The following is a 14,103-nucleotide window of genomic DNA, read 5'->3' as shown; positions in this document are numbered from 1 at the left end:
GATTTCCTCAGAATGGGGGTTGGGGGGTTCTCGGGATGAAGGAGGGGGGAGGAGGATTTCGCAATCTTTCTCCCATTACAACATGAATCGCGTCAGCGCAAATACGTCAGAAAGGGGGGTAAAAGGGGAGGGGTGGTGTTTAACCCCTTCCCCCCTAAATTGTGCCTGTGAATTGCCTAAATATAATATACTGCTCGAGGAAAATCACGAGTCCATCTGAGGTCATCGTGACTCTGATTGGCTGAGGATCTTTTGCTGTAGTCATAAAATCCGAACATCCATGATAAAATAAAAAATAATTGAATTAAATGGAAAAAAAAAAACTGTTATACTAAGACACGCGTAATAGTCGTCCTGTTGAGTTACTTTTCACAGTAATTAGTTCTACATAAAAAATGTTTTACTTCTGAGAATATCATTAACTTTATTCTTTATGTTTCTGGTAAATAGGGCACGATCTCATTAAGCATCACCATGAATCAGTCCACCCCTACCTCTCGCACAAAGTGGTATCACCCTGATATCACACTCGTGTTGCACATAGCATGCCAATATGCCAAAGAAATGGTTAGATTACAGACAAGAGTCTAGTCTTATCTATCTGAGATAATCTGAGATTACTGTAAGTGAGCTGAATGCAGAAAACAGTTACAGCTGAAGTTGCAGAAATCCATAAAGCACAATATGTGGTTACATTTGTCACTTAAGGCATTTTAAATGGTTATATGCCAGACTGTGGTGTGCAGTACAGAAAATAAAACACTTCGGGTACATGTTATAGTTTAAACAGTACAAATAAGAGTACAAAGGCATGCACATTGCATAAGAAATATTTCGACATATTATATGGTAAATATTTATATAGCGCTTTACTAGTGCCTAAGGACCCCAAAGCGCTTTACATATCCAGTCATCCACCCATTCACACACACGTGATGGCAAGCTACATTGTAGCCACAGCTGCCCTGGGGCGCACTGACAGAGGCGAGGCTGCCGGACACTGGCGCCAACGGGCCCTCTGACCACCACCAGTAGGCAACAGGTGAAGTGTCTTGCCCAAGGACACAACAGCTAAGACTGTCCGAGCCAAGGCTCGAACCGGCAACCTTCCGATTACAAGGCGAACTCCCAACTCTTGAGCCACGATCATCCCATATATAAAGCTCATATATTAAAATGGGTCAAACCTACCATTTTCCGGTAAGATTATAGCAGATTCTTAAATTTGCAGGTTAATTGCATCCAAAATATATAAGACAATGGTGCCTCTGCTTAACATATAGAAAAAACAACAGATAAGCAAAAGTTTTATTTATTTTTTTTACATATAACTAATTTTTAATATTCAAATTGTATTTGATTAGCCATGTTATTATTTAATCCACTGAAATTTGCATCATATTGTCTTGTTCTTTATGTTAAAGATGTGTAATTTATAGGGGATTAAAAACATATTCTGGCGATTGTTAACTGGGTATTAATACAAGTCAGAATGGCTCTTGGATAAGTGGAAGGTGAGATGTTCCAGCAGTTAAATCAAAAATGGAGACCAGCTATAGAAAAACTGAGCTCTAGCAGTTTTTCATTTAATAAAAGTTCACAAACAGAAAATGATAGATAGATAGATAGATAGATAGATAGATAGATATGCTCAGCAGAGTATGTAGTATGTCCAGAGAAGAAACGTAGATTTTCATGTATTTATTGTCCTAATGACACATGGTGTAACTATTGCAAAAAAAGTGGGCGAGGTAACGTGGAGTGGCCCTTTTTTCCTTGCTGTGACACATGAGGGGATCAATAGGCAATGGTGGAGAGAGGAGAGGGGGAGGGGGGTGTGGGGGGGGCGTGATCGTCTCAGCCGCACTGTGAAGGGGGCCGTCCCTGTTGGTGGAGATCTGCCCGAGGAAGGCCCACCTAGTGATCATTTGAAGATATCTCCCATTTAGACGGTAGTTTGACTCGACTGTATCAGAAGGGGACAAGTCGAAGGCTATTTGTAAATAGGTAAGAACACGTTTTTCTACTGCTTAATCCAGTATTATTATTATTCCTGAACATATAGAGGTCACCTCCGTTTGAGAGCCATGTATGTGAGCGTCGTCACTGGAATGTTTGCACCGTGCTTGAAATACTATTAAATGCATTAAAAAAAAATACTAGTAATGATCGTGATATTTTTTTTTCTGTGTACTGTTTGTTTGTACGTGGAAGATAATGCACGTACAAAAGACACAAAAGCCAGGGGCGGAATGTGAACGTGGGAATCGGTCGACGTGAACTGGTGCATATTTTAATCATTGTTGCATCCTTGACCTGCAGCATCCAGGATGGGACTCGGAGGGACGTGTGTAATGCCAGAATGAAGAATACCAGCTGTTAGTCTGCTTCATCGCGATGTGCCCCCCGCGTGTAATCGGGCAGCCTCGTATCGCTTCCACACCACACAATTCGTCGCTAAAACCGTTATTCGTGCAGAAATCCTATCTTACACCGCGTTTCCCTTCCCCCAGCAACGCCATGTAGCTCTTGGAAATAGATGCCACCTTCTATCGTAATACGCCGTGCAGTCCTTTAAAAAAGGGGGCCCGGCGCAGTCATCCTGTCATCTTTCTGCTACTAAGAGTAGCGTTACAGACGAGCAATAATTAATGAGTTGCCTGCTGGGTTAACCATTTCATTGAAATATTTTTACCTCTGAATATTTCATGCATCGAGGAGGGTGTGAGGGGGAGAAAAATGGGGTTGAATGCATGAGTGAACAGAAGGTTTTTACTACTGCCTGATGGCTGGAGTGTGGCTGTCACGATCCACCACAGGAGGCGGTGCTGCCTTCTCTTCTCATAATGTATGCTCTAATATTAGACTGGAATATATAAAGGTTCATAAAAAATGGATGGGAATAAAATAATTACCCTCTCGTATTAATAATGAGGCTTTAAATGTGTATAAATAAGACAAAGGCTGCACATTGACTGACATCAGCTAATGGTGCTTCTCTCCACAGTAGCTTGGCCAAGATGGATGTGTTTATGAAGGGTTTGTCTAAAGCGAAAGAGGGGATGGCTGTGGCTGCAGAGAAGACCAAGGAAGGAGTTGCAGTTGCTGCTGAAAAGACAAAGGAAGGAGTCATGTTTGTAGGTAAGATGATCACAAATGTATGCTTGCAGATTATTTGCATGCAAATTGTACACACGCCTGTTATCGTCCCGCTACATGCAGGAGCAGCTGTAGAAAAGCTCAAGGAATATTTTATGACTTAGATCATGCAGTATACATCCTGAATCAAATGCTTCAATTATACAGTAGCTCTTCTTACTAACTGTGTAAATCTCTTATACAGGAAACAAACAAGCAGGAGGCTGAACGCATTGTTCGCCTATATATGTTTGTCTTTGTTTGTTCTCAGTTCACAGTTAAGGGACAATATTACAGCTATCCATAGCTCATTGTGTGCAGAAAGTGCATCCAAGTGCCTTCCTTTGATAAATCCAGTGTCGTTCACTTGAGTGGCGGCAGTATAATGAACCAGCCAGCCTCTGAGCTGATCAATATTTTTGTTCTAATGTTGCAAGCCGATTTGGTGTAAAATACCACAGCGTATCAAAAATGAGTAATCCAGCCCTGACTCTCAATTTCAGCAGAATAATAGTAGTGAACTCTGTTTCAAAGTATTTCGTTGTGACGTAGAAGTGTGTGATACAAGGAATCTGGGTGTCCTTGTGGCCTGTCTAGGTTATGGGAAGGAGATGGAAATAGGAGTGGGGGTGGGGCAGCTGATGGTGGGAGCAGCTCCTGCAACATGCCTGTGGATTGGATAGCAGCAGATTGTAAAACAGTGTCAGCAGTCTCCTCCTAGGGACAAACAGACCCTAGGAGGAGCAGGCCTGCTTTTTGTGCTTTTCAGTGCTGGCTAACTTGTCATTGACAGCCTGCAACTAACGAGCAAATCTGTCTGCTGATTTAAAGTGTAGTTGTCAGATATGCAGCTTGCATCATTAACCCAATCTATATCACTTGGTTTCAATCATTAATTAAATAGATGTAGCAATGGAGGGTGATAATACGGTATTTCTCAACATTTAAAACATTTAAATCATTTTCTGTTATGCTGTAAAGGTAGTGCTAATAAATTACTCAAGTAATCAGTGTAATTCATTATGTACTGGTGTCAGTTAAGATTTAATATCCCAGCATTTTTGTTGATAATCTGATGATTTAATGTCTCAAAAAAATTAATCAAAAGTCACATTTTCAGCAGTTGTTCTTATTTTACTCATTTGAGTTGTACAGTTTCCATGATCTTTTATTCTAAAATTTACATTGGTGTCTTCAGATTGGCTGCTTTCTTTTAATCAACATACCAAAAACCAGAACGTGTTCTCTGTGTGAATACATAAGATGAGAAGAGCAGCAAATCCTCACGACTGGTAGAGGATGCCACAAGTGACTCGCGCTGTTAATCAAAAGAGTTGCTGATGAGTTTCCATTGATCGACAAAGTGATTTATCAGGTGCACTTCAGCAGTCTTTATTTGCAACTTTCCCCATCTTGTTTGTGATGACAAATAGTTACTTACGTATTAGTCGGGAGATCAGTGTGACTCAGGAGACGCGGAGCAGGCCTGCTTGGAATTTATTTTGTCAGCTGCTGAGTTGTTGTGAGAGGAACCAAATTTCCAGTGACAGGCCTCCTGCTTGTTTTACAGTCACCAGCTTGTATAATTGATTCCGCAACAATATGATGGGTTACAACATCGAGCACACATCCAGCACAGGTTGTCAAATGTGTTCGCATTTCGGTGGAATCTCATTATCTTACACATTTAGCATAGTGTCCCTGTCACTGATCAGCACCACCAAACGTATCAGACTGTAGTCAAAACATGTGCAGAACCAATTTCATCATGTCCTTGTTAACGCAATGGCAGGAAAGGCTCACTTCTGTGGTGTCTCTGTGGTTCTACATGCCGCTGTTGAATATGGTGGTGCCCTAGAAAGCTGTATGTGATATGCTTGACAGTCCCTCATGGAGGAGGGGTAAGAGTGATCTAATAGGACTGTGGCCCACCTTTTGACAGCTGCTACTGCTGCTGCAGCTGCAAACCACCCAACCACCTGAACTGAGCAGTCAGGCTGAGAAAGGCAAGCAGAGGTGGGAAAGAGAAACCCCTATAGTATAGGATGCTATTCATAAAGCATCTGTTTCCTATTTTTTTATGACAAATTAGTATTTTTTTACAGCATCACATTAAAAACTGTTTTTATTTTGCAGACCCTTGCAGTCACACAGCATCAGTCCGACCATATGGAAATTTAGTTTACACAGTTATCGCTTTTGCTAACATTTGCAGTTCAAAAAAATAGCGTTTATCTGTAATCGGTTTCAACTATATCATTTCATTAGTGCTAATTTGTTCCATCCTTCTTTTCTTTTTTTTTACTTAAACACTACAAGAAATCATTATCAACCCTTTTTTCCTGATGATGGAAAATGTTGCAGATGTTTTGTTGAATCCGTAGTCTAAAAATATCCAAAGTCAGTTTGTGAAGAATAATAATTCTAATATCATTTGGCAATCACACCTGCAGCTATCTTCCATTTGTGCTCCATTGCGCAATAGCTGCAATTTACCAAAGCCAAACTTAAATGGAGGCATCACTCAGATGTACTGTATGCTTTGCTTTGAGGCTCGCCTTTTGAAGAGTGGCTTCTGTACTTCATTATTTCTGCTCTTTTTTGTTGGTTTTTAAAGGCCCTCGGGGACCAATAAGTCCACTGACTGTTGCACAATAAAGAGGATGACAGGGCTTGAGTGATCAGAACTGGATGGGGCCTGCAGTAGATTGCCCCAATAGCATGATGGAGTACAGCGTGTAGATGGATGACAACTGCCAAAGAATATGGATCAGAGGACTGAACAGTGGCTTGGTTGTGGTTTAATAAGTCCTTACAATAAACCAAGAAGCCCGACTACTGTAGCCACCACTGTTCTCCAGGACCTGAGGCAAACAGTGAAAGATAAACAAAAATGATATTACAGTATTTATGAAAAGTAATTGGTTGGCGGTGATGGTCCAAATGTAATCATGTTAATTCAATTTCAGTTTATCACAAGAGGTTTTCTGGACTCTGGAACTTACTGCAGCTTTTTGTCATGTCGACATATAGCACTGGAGGAACAGTATATTAGGAACTGTGCTATCAGGTGGATAATGCTACACTCACAGTAGGAAAACAGTGGCTGGAGACTGCAGTGTGACCAAATTAGTGCAAGCATGTGCAGTGAACCTGTGATCTCATTGCCTTTGCAACAGTTGCGTCGACGACCAGCTGCAGTCAGTTGCTGTCTTCAAAGGGATCTTGGTGCATCAAGATGCAATAAAAAGGGAACAGGAGGGAGTCAGTGTGCTGCTAGTTTGCAAATGTGGTCAAGTTAGCAACTGTTTGCAATTTATTTGTTATAATTAATTAAATCAAATAAACAATCAAAAATCCCACCTCTGTTGCCATGTACAAACACAGAGACTCAGAATCTTCCACAAATAGTGATGTAATTGCTGTAGAACCATGATTTAATTGCAAAATGATACGAATGATTGCTTCTGTATAGGAATATATACAGAGTACGGTCAGCTGGGTTGAGTGCCCTACTGAAAAGAGATGTGTTGCAGATGAGTTGCGCTCATCGGTGCTGATTGTAGCATGTTGCTTATCTAACTGCTTTTATTAAATAGATAAAAAATGATTTGCAAACAATTGCGAATCTGTCTGAGAGTGATTGCAGCCAATCTGAGTCACACCACAACTGTTTGGAGGGAGGTTGTTTACCACCAGCTGATCTGTGCAATCGCTATGTTATCAAAAGTTAAGGGTTCTCACACAACCACAGTTTAACAGTTGGTCACCAGTTTTTTTTATTTTGCCAAATGCAAAAAGAAAAAAAAATCAATGCAATCACTGGGCAAACACTGAGCTTACCTAGTTGCAGAGACGTTGCCCTCTTCGTTTTTGTTTTTGTTTTGTTGTTGTTGTTGTTTTGTTTTTTTTTTACTTTTCAATAGTAAAGAAAAGTACATCGCTTAAAAATGACAAATTTTAACAAATAATAAGGGCAGTCAGATTCAGACTTGACAATCATTTTGATGATTTCATTTAAAGCCATTTGTTGCATTGCTTTTGTCATTAGCATCAGAGAAGTGTAAAGTTATAGCACCTACACACGCATGCGCACACACACATTCACACGAAGAAAACTAATCTCCAAACTTCAAATAGTTAATTATTTGTAAAAGAATCTGTGCCTTTTCTGACTACAGTTTGCTTTTTCTCAATTCAGGTAGCAAGGCCAAAGACAGCGTGGGCACAGGTGAGTTTCCCATCTGCTCGTTACCTCTTTAAATTTCTGTTAACTGGAGTTCGAAGCCTGGTTTCATTACAGTAGTAAAATACTACTGATAACTGGAAAACAGCTAATTTGTCATGTGTAAGTGGTTGTTATGTCCAGTAGTGACATAAGAAGCAACGGAGGACCACAGTCATGCATCTTTTTAATCTATCTGCATTTGTCTCTCTCTCTCTCTCTCTCTCTCTCTCTCTCTCTCTCTCTCTCTCTCTCTCTCTCTCTCTCTCTCTCTCTCTCTCTCTCTCTCTCTCACTATGTGTGTGTGTTTGTGTGTGTGTCTCCAGTGGCTGAAAAGACCACCGGAGCTGTCGGGAACATCGTCGCTGCTACCGGCTTGGTGAAGAAGGACGAGTTCCCAGCTGACATGAACGTATGTGCTGCACGTCCTTACAGTGTAACACGTTGCTTTGTTGCCTGCAGTGAGGCAGAATAGCAGCACTGCATAGTGTTTAAACACACAGGAAATAAATTACCTGTGAACTTGAATTAGGAGTACAGCATTGTTGCCTTATGTGGGATCAGTATTGCATTACAACAAGTGGTGGAAAAAAAAATTTAAACTATTATATGAATGTCATAAGTCTTTAAATTGATTTTTTTTTTTTCATTAAAAAAAAAAAAAACTTCAGCTTGCATAATTCCTGCAAAATAAAGCATAAAAAAAAAAGAAAATAACATTTTCATTTAGAAGGCATCCATTATAAGATTAATAGGATACACTTAAAACATTTATTTATGATATACCTTACTTTTTATGTTATTCTTTATCAAGCTTTATTGTTGCAATACAGCAGTTCATTTCTACAATATTGGTGGACTTAAGAGACTTGGACTTAAAAAGGAAAATAAAAGCAGAAGACATCATTCTAGTGTCCAAAAGTAGGGAAGCCTCAATTTTCCTATGATGCATTCTCTTATCCATGTGTGTCTGCCAACTTAACTTTGCTTTGAAAAACTGGCTTTTTATGGAAATTTGATCTTTGAGCACAAGCTGAGATTTGATATCTTTAGAAGGAATTCTGTACAGTTTTTACAGGTTGTTTGGCATTCAATGAGTAAATCAAACTGAACGTGCATTACTAGTAGGGTGCACTCTTAAAGATATTCATATTATGACAAACTACCCAGTGTGCGCTAACAATGCAGCAACTTACTCTTATAAGTGACCGGCTTTATTTAGGTCTGCACATGTGCCGGAAAACAAGTGGAAAACAAAAATCTGTTCCAAACGTATGCCTCAATTAGAGCTGGCAACTTGCGCCAAGTTGCACTCATAAAAGCCTGGATAGGATCGTGATGACAGCAGAGCCAGATTTAGACAGCAGGGTCAAATCTGATGAATCTGCATGTCACTTCAAAACAGAATTACTAGTGTGCATTTGGACTGTTTCATTCTGCCGCTGTCAGCAAAAGCATGCACTGTACTAAATGTATATTTCCTGTCTGCACGAGTTTGCTCGTGTCTTTGGTTTAGAGGAATAGTTTTCCATCTGCTGAGGATGAATACTACACTGGCAATTGCTTTTATACAGTTATTATAAAAGAAAAAAACTGGAGATGACTGAAATAGACTTGGGCTTTGTTGCTATATACTCATTTCATTGAAGAGGACTTCTCCAGTCTGCTCTGCACACAGAGCTGCATTCAATGATTATTAAGGATGCAGATCACTGTTCAGGTGTCTTATGACAGAAACAATCTCTCTGTGGGACTATCACCTCTCTTAAAGCAAACACTGCTTTTCCATTAATGCCCTACCCCCACTAACATCACCGAATGCTCTTGCCCATTGACCTCAGTGTCACCCCTTCTATCCCCTGCTTTTATCATTTTTTTTAGGCACTCTGATATTATTATGCAAGGAAAGGCACAAAATCAAGCTGACTTGACACAGCAGCGGTGAAACCTGCTTATAGCAAAGTTTGGACATTTGAGTGGCACATGCTGTGTTAGGATGCTTCTTTTCTATTGTTTTCCTTCCCTTTTAATGACCTGGAGATGCGCTGTCAGTATGTTGACATTTTGTCTATCTCTGTCAGACTGTCAGTGACACAGTGAGGTCCTCATCCGGTCCTAAGCCTTCATCACTCAGAGCTGGACCCTCTCCACTGACTCGCTAATCTAGTAAATCTGACAGCCTGCTCTAATAGGCTTCTCGAAGGCGTTATCTGAGTGATAAAGCTCCTCATTTCAGCACCCTCACAACAGACTGCTAAACTGTTGACACTGTGATCAAATGCACACAGCTACTTTTTGAGTTCAGTTTTGGCTCTGTTGGCCTCTAATCACAAAATTTCCCTTGCACAACCCATTCAGGTGTCACATTTTATAACATTTTATAAAAGCCTTGCCTTGTCTTATCCTTGACTGAATTAAAATTCGTGACCAATCAGAAATACAGATGCAAACAGTCTATTTCATGTTCACTTTTTCTCAGGCAATGATCCATCTGATTAGGGCTGTTCTAGCGATAGTTTTCCCATTGTGCAACCTCGACCATGCTAATCGTGTTGGTGGGCATACAGCAATAACAAGCCTGAGACAGCACACAGGATCACAGGCTGTTCTTTCCTGACCTAATTGACTTGATTAGTGCTGGGTTTAAAAATAAATGTGTGGTGCTGACCCACTAGCTTTGTTTCAGTGGAGCTTTATCTGTTTAAGAAAGCTCTCAGAAGCACTCATCACATGTCGTATGTCCACACAAACCATAGTGTTACACCTGTGTTATACAGATTTCTTTTCTTATTGCTGGTAAAGCAAAACAGCAATGATCTGATCTTACAAACAAGTATCACTCAGGTGTGTGTTCCCCACAGCTGAAAATAGTCCCCATCAAATTTGATATTTTTCTCCTGTTTTGTTCCTGTTTGAGTGAGTTTACTACTACCCACCATTGAGAAGGGCTGTTTTAGAAAGTGATTCTTTTTTGAAATTCACTTTTAAGTGGAAGAAAGAGACAGTTTTGTTTGTGCAAGCTGCTGCGGGGTGGTTCCGTAAGAAGGAAGTACTGACAGATTAATGGACTTTTCTATCTGCACACTGTGCCAGCCTTTTCCTCACACTCCAGTCCCACAGCTCAGTGTCTGCAATAGACTTGCAACAAGACCAAGACTTTAAATCCATACTAACAGCTCTGTATGGCCAAAAAGCTACAGTCAGAATCATGCCACAAACTCATATATAGCATATACTCTTTATAATGTGCTCATTTCAAGCAGTTGATCACCATTTTCGTTTAGGGTTCTTAAATGTTATGCTCACACTGTCAAACAAATCTCACTCAAAAATAGAGCAAGTCCCTACTTCACGGAAAACGCTGGCTAAATATGTTAACAGGACAAATGTTTTGTTTGTAGCTTCTGGCTGTTTGTTGGAGTCATTATATTATATTATATTATATTATATTATATTATATTATATTATGAAGGTTCTGACTTTCCAGAAAGAGTTTTTTACCTTCAATACACTGTCACACCACTGTCACAGGGTTGTTTCATGAAGCACAGCATATGACTCAGATTGATGTTTTTTATGGGATTCTGTCAATCTGTAGGGGACAAAATATCTAAAGAAAACTCTATTGCAGTCCATTAAAAAGTTTCAAAGTAGTGAGTCAGGCAGAGCAATTGTGTCACCCATAGAGCTCTTCAGTTAGCTGAAATCCCACAAGGTTGTCTAATTGTTCAGAAGTGATTTCTAGACTCCTCAGAGAATTGAGAAATTGGACAAACCAAGAAATGTAGTTTTCTCAACCTTGTCTTTTGCAGAACAGACAACCAAAATTGAGAAAAAATGGTACTGTACGGCTATACTTGCAGTACGTTTTATGATTTAATTATTACCAGTTTAACTGTGCCTTGAAAGAGCATTAAAAAATGTCATTTTTGAGAATTCCCTGATGGTAAAAAAAAATAGGTTGACAGTGTATTAATGACGACGTATCTGTATGATTGCTTCTGTTTCTGTAAATCTTTCCTTCTCTGTATCTCTTTATGTTTGTCTCATTTTCTAGCCTGAGGAGTATGGGCAGGAGGCCATGGAGGGCCAAGGAGAGGCAATGCTGGAGCCAGAAGGGGAGACATATGATGAGTCCCAGCAGGTAATCAGCCTACAATACGCAAAGTGTACACATGGCTCTGCTCTGTCATCAAAGTATCACAAGAATCAGCTTTTGAATTGGACTATAATTACATTACAGATCATTTTTGTGTAAAACCCTTTAAAAAAAACTGTGGAGTAGTGGACATCAGTCAGAGATGAGTCCATTCACTTACCGTAGATTGAGGTTCATCAGTATTCACGAGCTCTGCATGGATACACATTTTAGCTGTATTGGATTTCAATGGCACTCCACTTTTGCCCTCCACTTGTGTCCCACACAAACACTACAGCTCACGCTGAGGTAATTTTTTCCTTTCTGTGGAAATGATAACGGAGGACTTAACAAGCCAATTGCCACGCAGCTAGTACAGTGAATATAGCACCACCTACTTTCACTGAGCGTTGGGTGTGTGTCCGTGTGCACGAAGGAGGTATGTGAATCTGACACAGATGGTTATTTTTGGAATTTGGCTGTCAGGGGCGAGACAAACTGTGCAGAACTGATGGCTTTGAGTACAGATTTTAAATAGCGATGGTAGCATATAAAAATATCATACAGTGTACATAATGTCAAAGGGCTGATCGTGCTAGTATGAGAGCACTGATCCTGTGTTATTGCCACTGGATATATACGTTTTCTGAAGCGGGTGAAATAAGATTTATTTTGAGATTTTATGTGATTTCCAATAATAATATATTCTGTGTGTTTACTTTAATAATCCTTTGCATCAGTGGAGTCTTGCACTAGTTGGGAAAAGGAGTAAACCCAAGGCGTTCCCTGAGATCCAAATTCAAAGTGAATTTCTCCACGGATGTGTATCATCCTTGTCCTCCTCCTCCGTGTCTCTTTCCCCTCCCCCATCTTTTGCTACACCAGCGATGTGCAAGCTCGGTCTGAATGGGTGTGGTGATGACGCTCTCTGCCTTCATGCATTGTGGGTAATGTCAGGGTCTCCCTGCATTGCTGTAAATATGGAGTCTGAGTGCTGCAGAGTGAACGAAGCCATCACTGGGAGGATGTGAAAAGAAATCTGTGTCATCCAGTATCACTCAAGGCTTTGTGAATACATTAGATGACATAAGACTGTTGGAGGCTGTGTTATTTATTTATTTTTTTATGATCATGTGTGGTGGAGGCGTGTGCAGGCTTGCAAGGATATGGAGAGTGTGCTCACGATGCGCGTCCTCGATGTAAGTGCAGTGTTGTGCTGCCCTCTGCAGGCTTGAGAGAAGCACTGAAGGAACAGATGAGCTCAGCTTCAACAAAGTGACATCATTACCGTCTGCTGAGACTAATAAACTCTGTATCATATATTCTGCTAAATCACATTAAAGCTGAATATTATTTTAGATGTAGATTTACCTTTAGAGCTTCTGTGTGCTGCAAATTTTACTGGCCATCCTCATAAAAAAACTTGCTCTTCTTTTCCCCAGGGGAGCCAGGACTACGAGCCAGAAGCATAAGAGCATCAGTCGAAGCCACCGTCCAACCAGCAGCACAATAATATTTCTAATAATAAAAAGGACAAATGCTGAAACTATTACAATTATATTCCTGTTGCAAAAAAAAAAAGAAAAAAACAATAAAAAAGACAAGCATTCCCACTGAAAAATGTTCTTCCTTCAAGACAAATCTTTTATTATTATATATTGTAAATGTCATGTTCTTAATGTAATGTGTTGGGTGTAGGTATTTATTGAGATGTAGGATTTGTCCTCACGGTCTCATTTCCTTGATTCCCTCCCAATGAAATGAGACCAGAACCAGGGCTTGTGACTTTGTACTTGTGTGTATCTGTATTTAGAAATGTGCAATAGATGTTCATCATCTTCCAATGAGACATTGGGAGTGGTAAAAAATAAATATGACCGGTTGCAAGCAGATATGAATACAATAATATCCTCCTAAGTGTCGACAATGCCTGTTTGTGGAATTCTATTTTTCTTTTTGCATTTCTTTGGAAGTTTAATTTGAACGTTTCTTGAAGTAAGAGTTTTTTACATTGTATCTTTATGATTGCTTGTGAAATCATTCCAGTAAACTATCTGTTAGAAACTGACAGAGTGTACACGTTTGTTTGTGTGGGTGTGTGGGTGTGTGTGTGTGTGTGTGTGTGTTTGTTTGTGTGTACTGAAGATTTTATCAAGTTAAAGTCAATATATTATGTCTTGGAATCATAATGGTTGTCATAACAATATGTGCTTTAAATTGCAGGACTTGTCAATATAAAGGGTTACATGTTAAGCCAGACATACAAATCCTCTGTAAATAAAAGGTTAAAAAATACACATTTGTTAGCGTTGTTTAATAATGTGCAAACTCATTTACTGCGCTGATCGCTCATCGCATTTTAAATCTTTTCTAAAGTTGACCTCAATAAGAATCTATTATGCGTCGCCCTCGCATGTTTATCTTTTTTGCTCACTCTTGTCTGGGGTTTGATTAAAGGATGTGTAAAATCTGCTGAGTAGGCTCTGGCCATTGGCACAATGGTGCCATATTTGGGATTCCAGTCTGATCGTGCCTCTTTGGGTGGGTTTTGTTTTGGTTAATCCAGCTGGAACGTGCAGGCTCGGTGGTGCCGGGCTCAAGC

The 14,103-nt window shown here is 39.9% G+C and overlaps 1 protein-coding gene across 2 annotated transcripts; it reads left to right on the top strand.

Annotated features, from left to right (window-relative positions):
• The first annotated feature begins 1,862 nt into the window (after positions 1–1,862).
• sncb (synuclein, beta) lies at positions 1,863–13,796 on the top strand. 2 transcript variants are annotated; one of them, XM_082543752.1, is made up of 6 exons: positions 1,863–2,007; positions 3,011–3,141; positions 7,340–7,369; positions 7,690–7,775; positions 11,421–11,507; positions 12,944–13,796. In XM_082543752.1, exons 2-6 carry the CDS (start codon positions 3,021–3,023, stop codon positions 12,971–12,973), a joined length of 354 nt encoding a protein of 117 aa, XP_082399878.1. In that variant the 5' UTR covers positions 1,863–2,007; positions 3,011–3,020; the 3' UTR covers positions 12,974–13,796. The 2 variants fall into 2 exon arrangements, with proteins under 2 accessions (XP_082399878.1, XP_082399877.1); XM_082543751.1 differs by having other exon boundaries at positions 3,008–3,141.
• The last annotated feature ends 307 nt before the right edge of the window (positions 13,797–14,103 follow it).

Source organism: Aulonocara stuartgranti, assembly GCF_965226115.1.
Source record: "Aulonocara stuartgranti genome assembly, chromosome: 2".
In the NCBI taxonomy this organism is placed as follows: domain Eukaryota; kingdom Metazoa; phylum Chordata; class Actinopteri; order Cichliformes; family Cichlidae; genus Aulonocara; species Aulonocara stuartgranti.
The sequence above is the reverse complement of the archived record's forward strand: the minus strand, read 5'-3'. Positions and strand labels throughout refer to the sequence as shown.

Excerpts from the sequence above, each read along its gene's own strand:
- sncb (XM_082543752.1), top strand. The coding sequence starts at position 3,021 with ATGGATGTGTTTATGAAGGGTTTGTCTAAAGCGAAAGAGGGGATGGCT. Across the intron at positions 3,142-7,339 it reads GGAAGGAGTCATGTTTGTAG|GTAGCAAGGCCAAAGACAGC; the intron begins GTAAGATGATCA and ends TTCTCAATTCAG. Across the intron at positions 7,776-11,420 it reads AGTTCCCAGCTGACATGAAC|CCTGAGGAGTATGGGCAGGA; the intron begins GTATGTGCTGCA and ends CTCATTTTCTAG.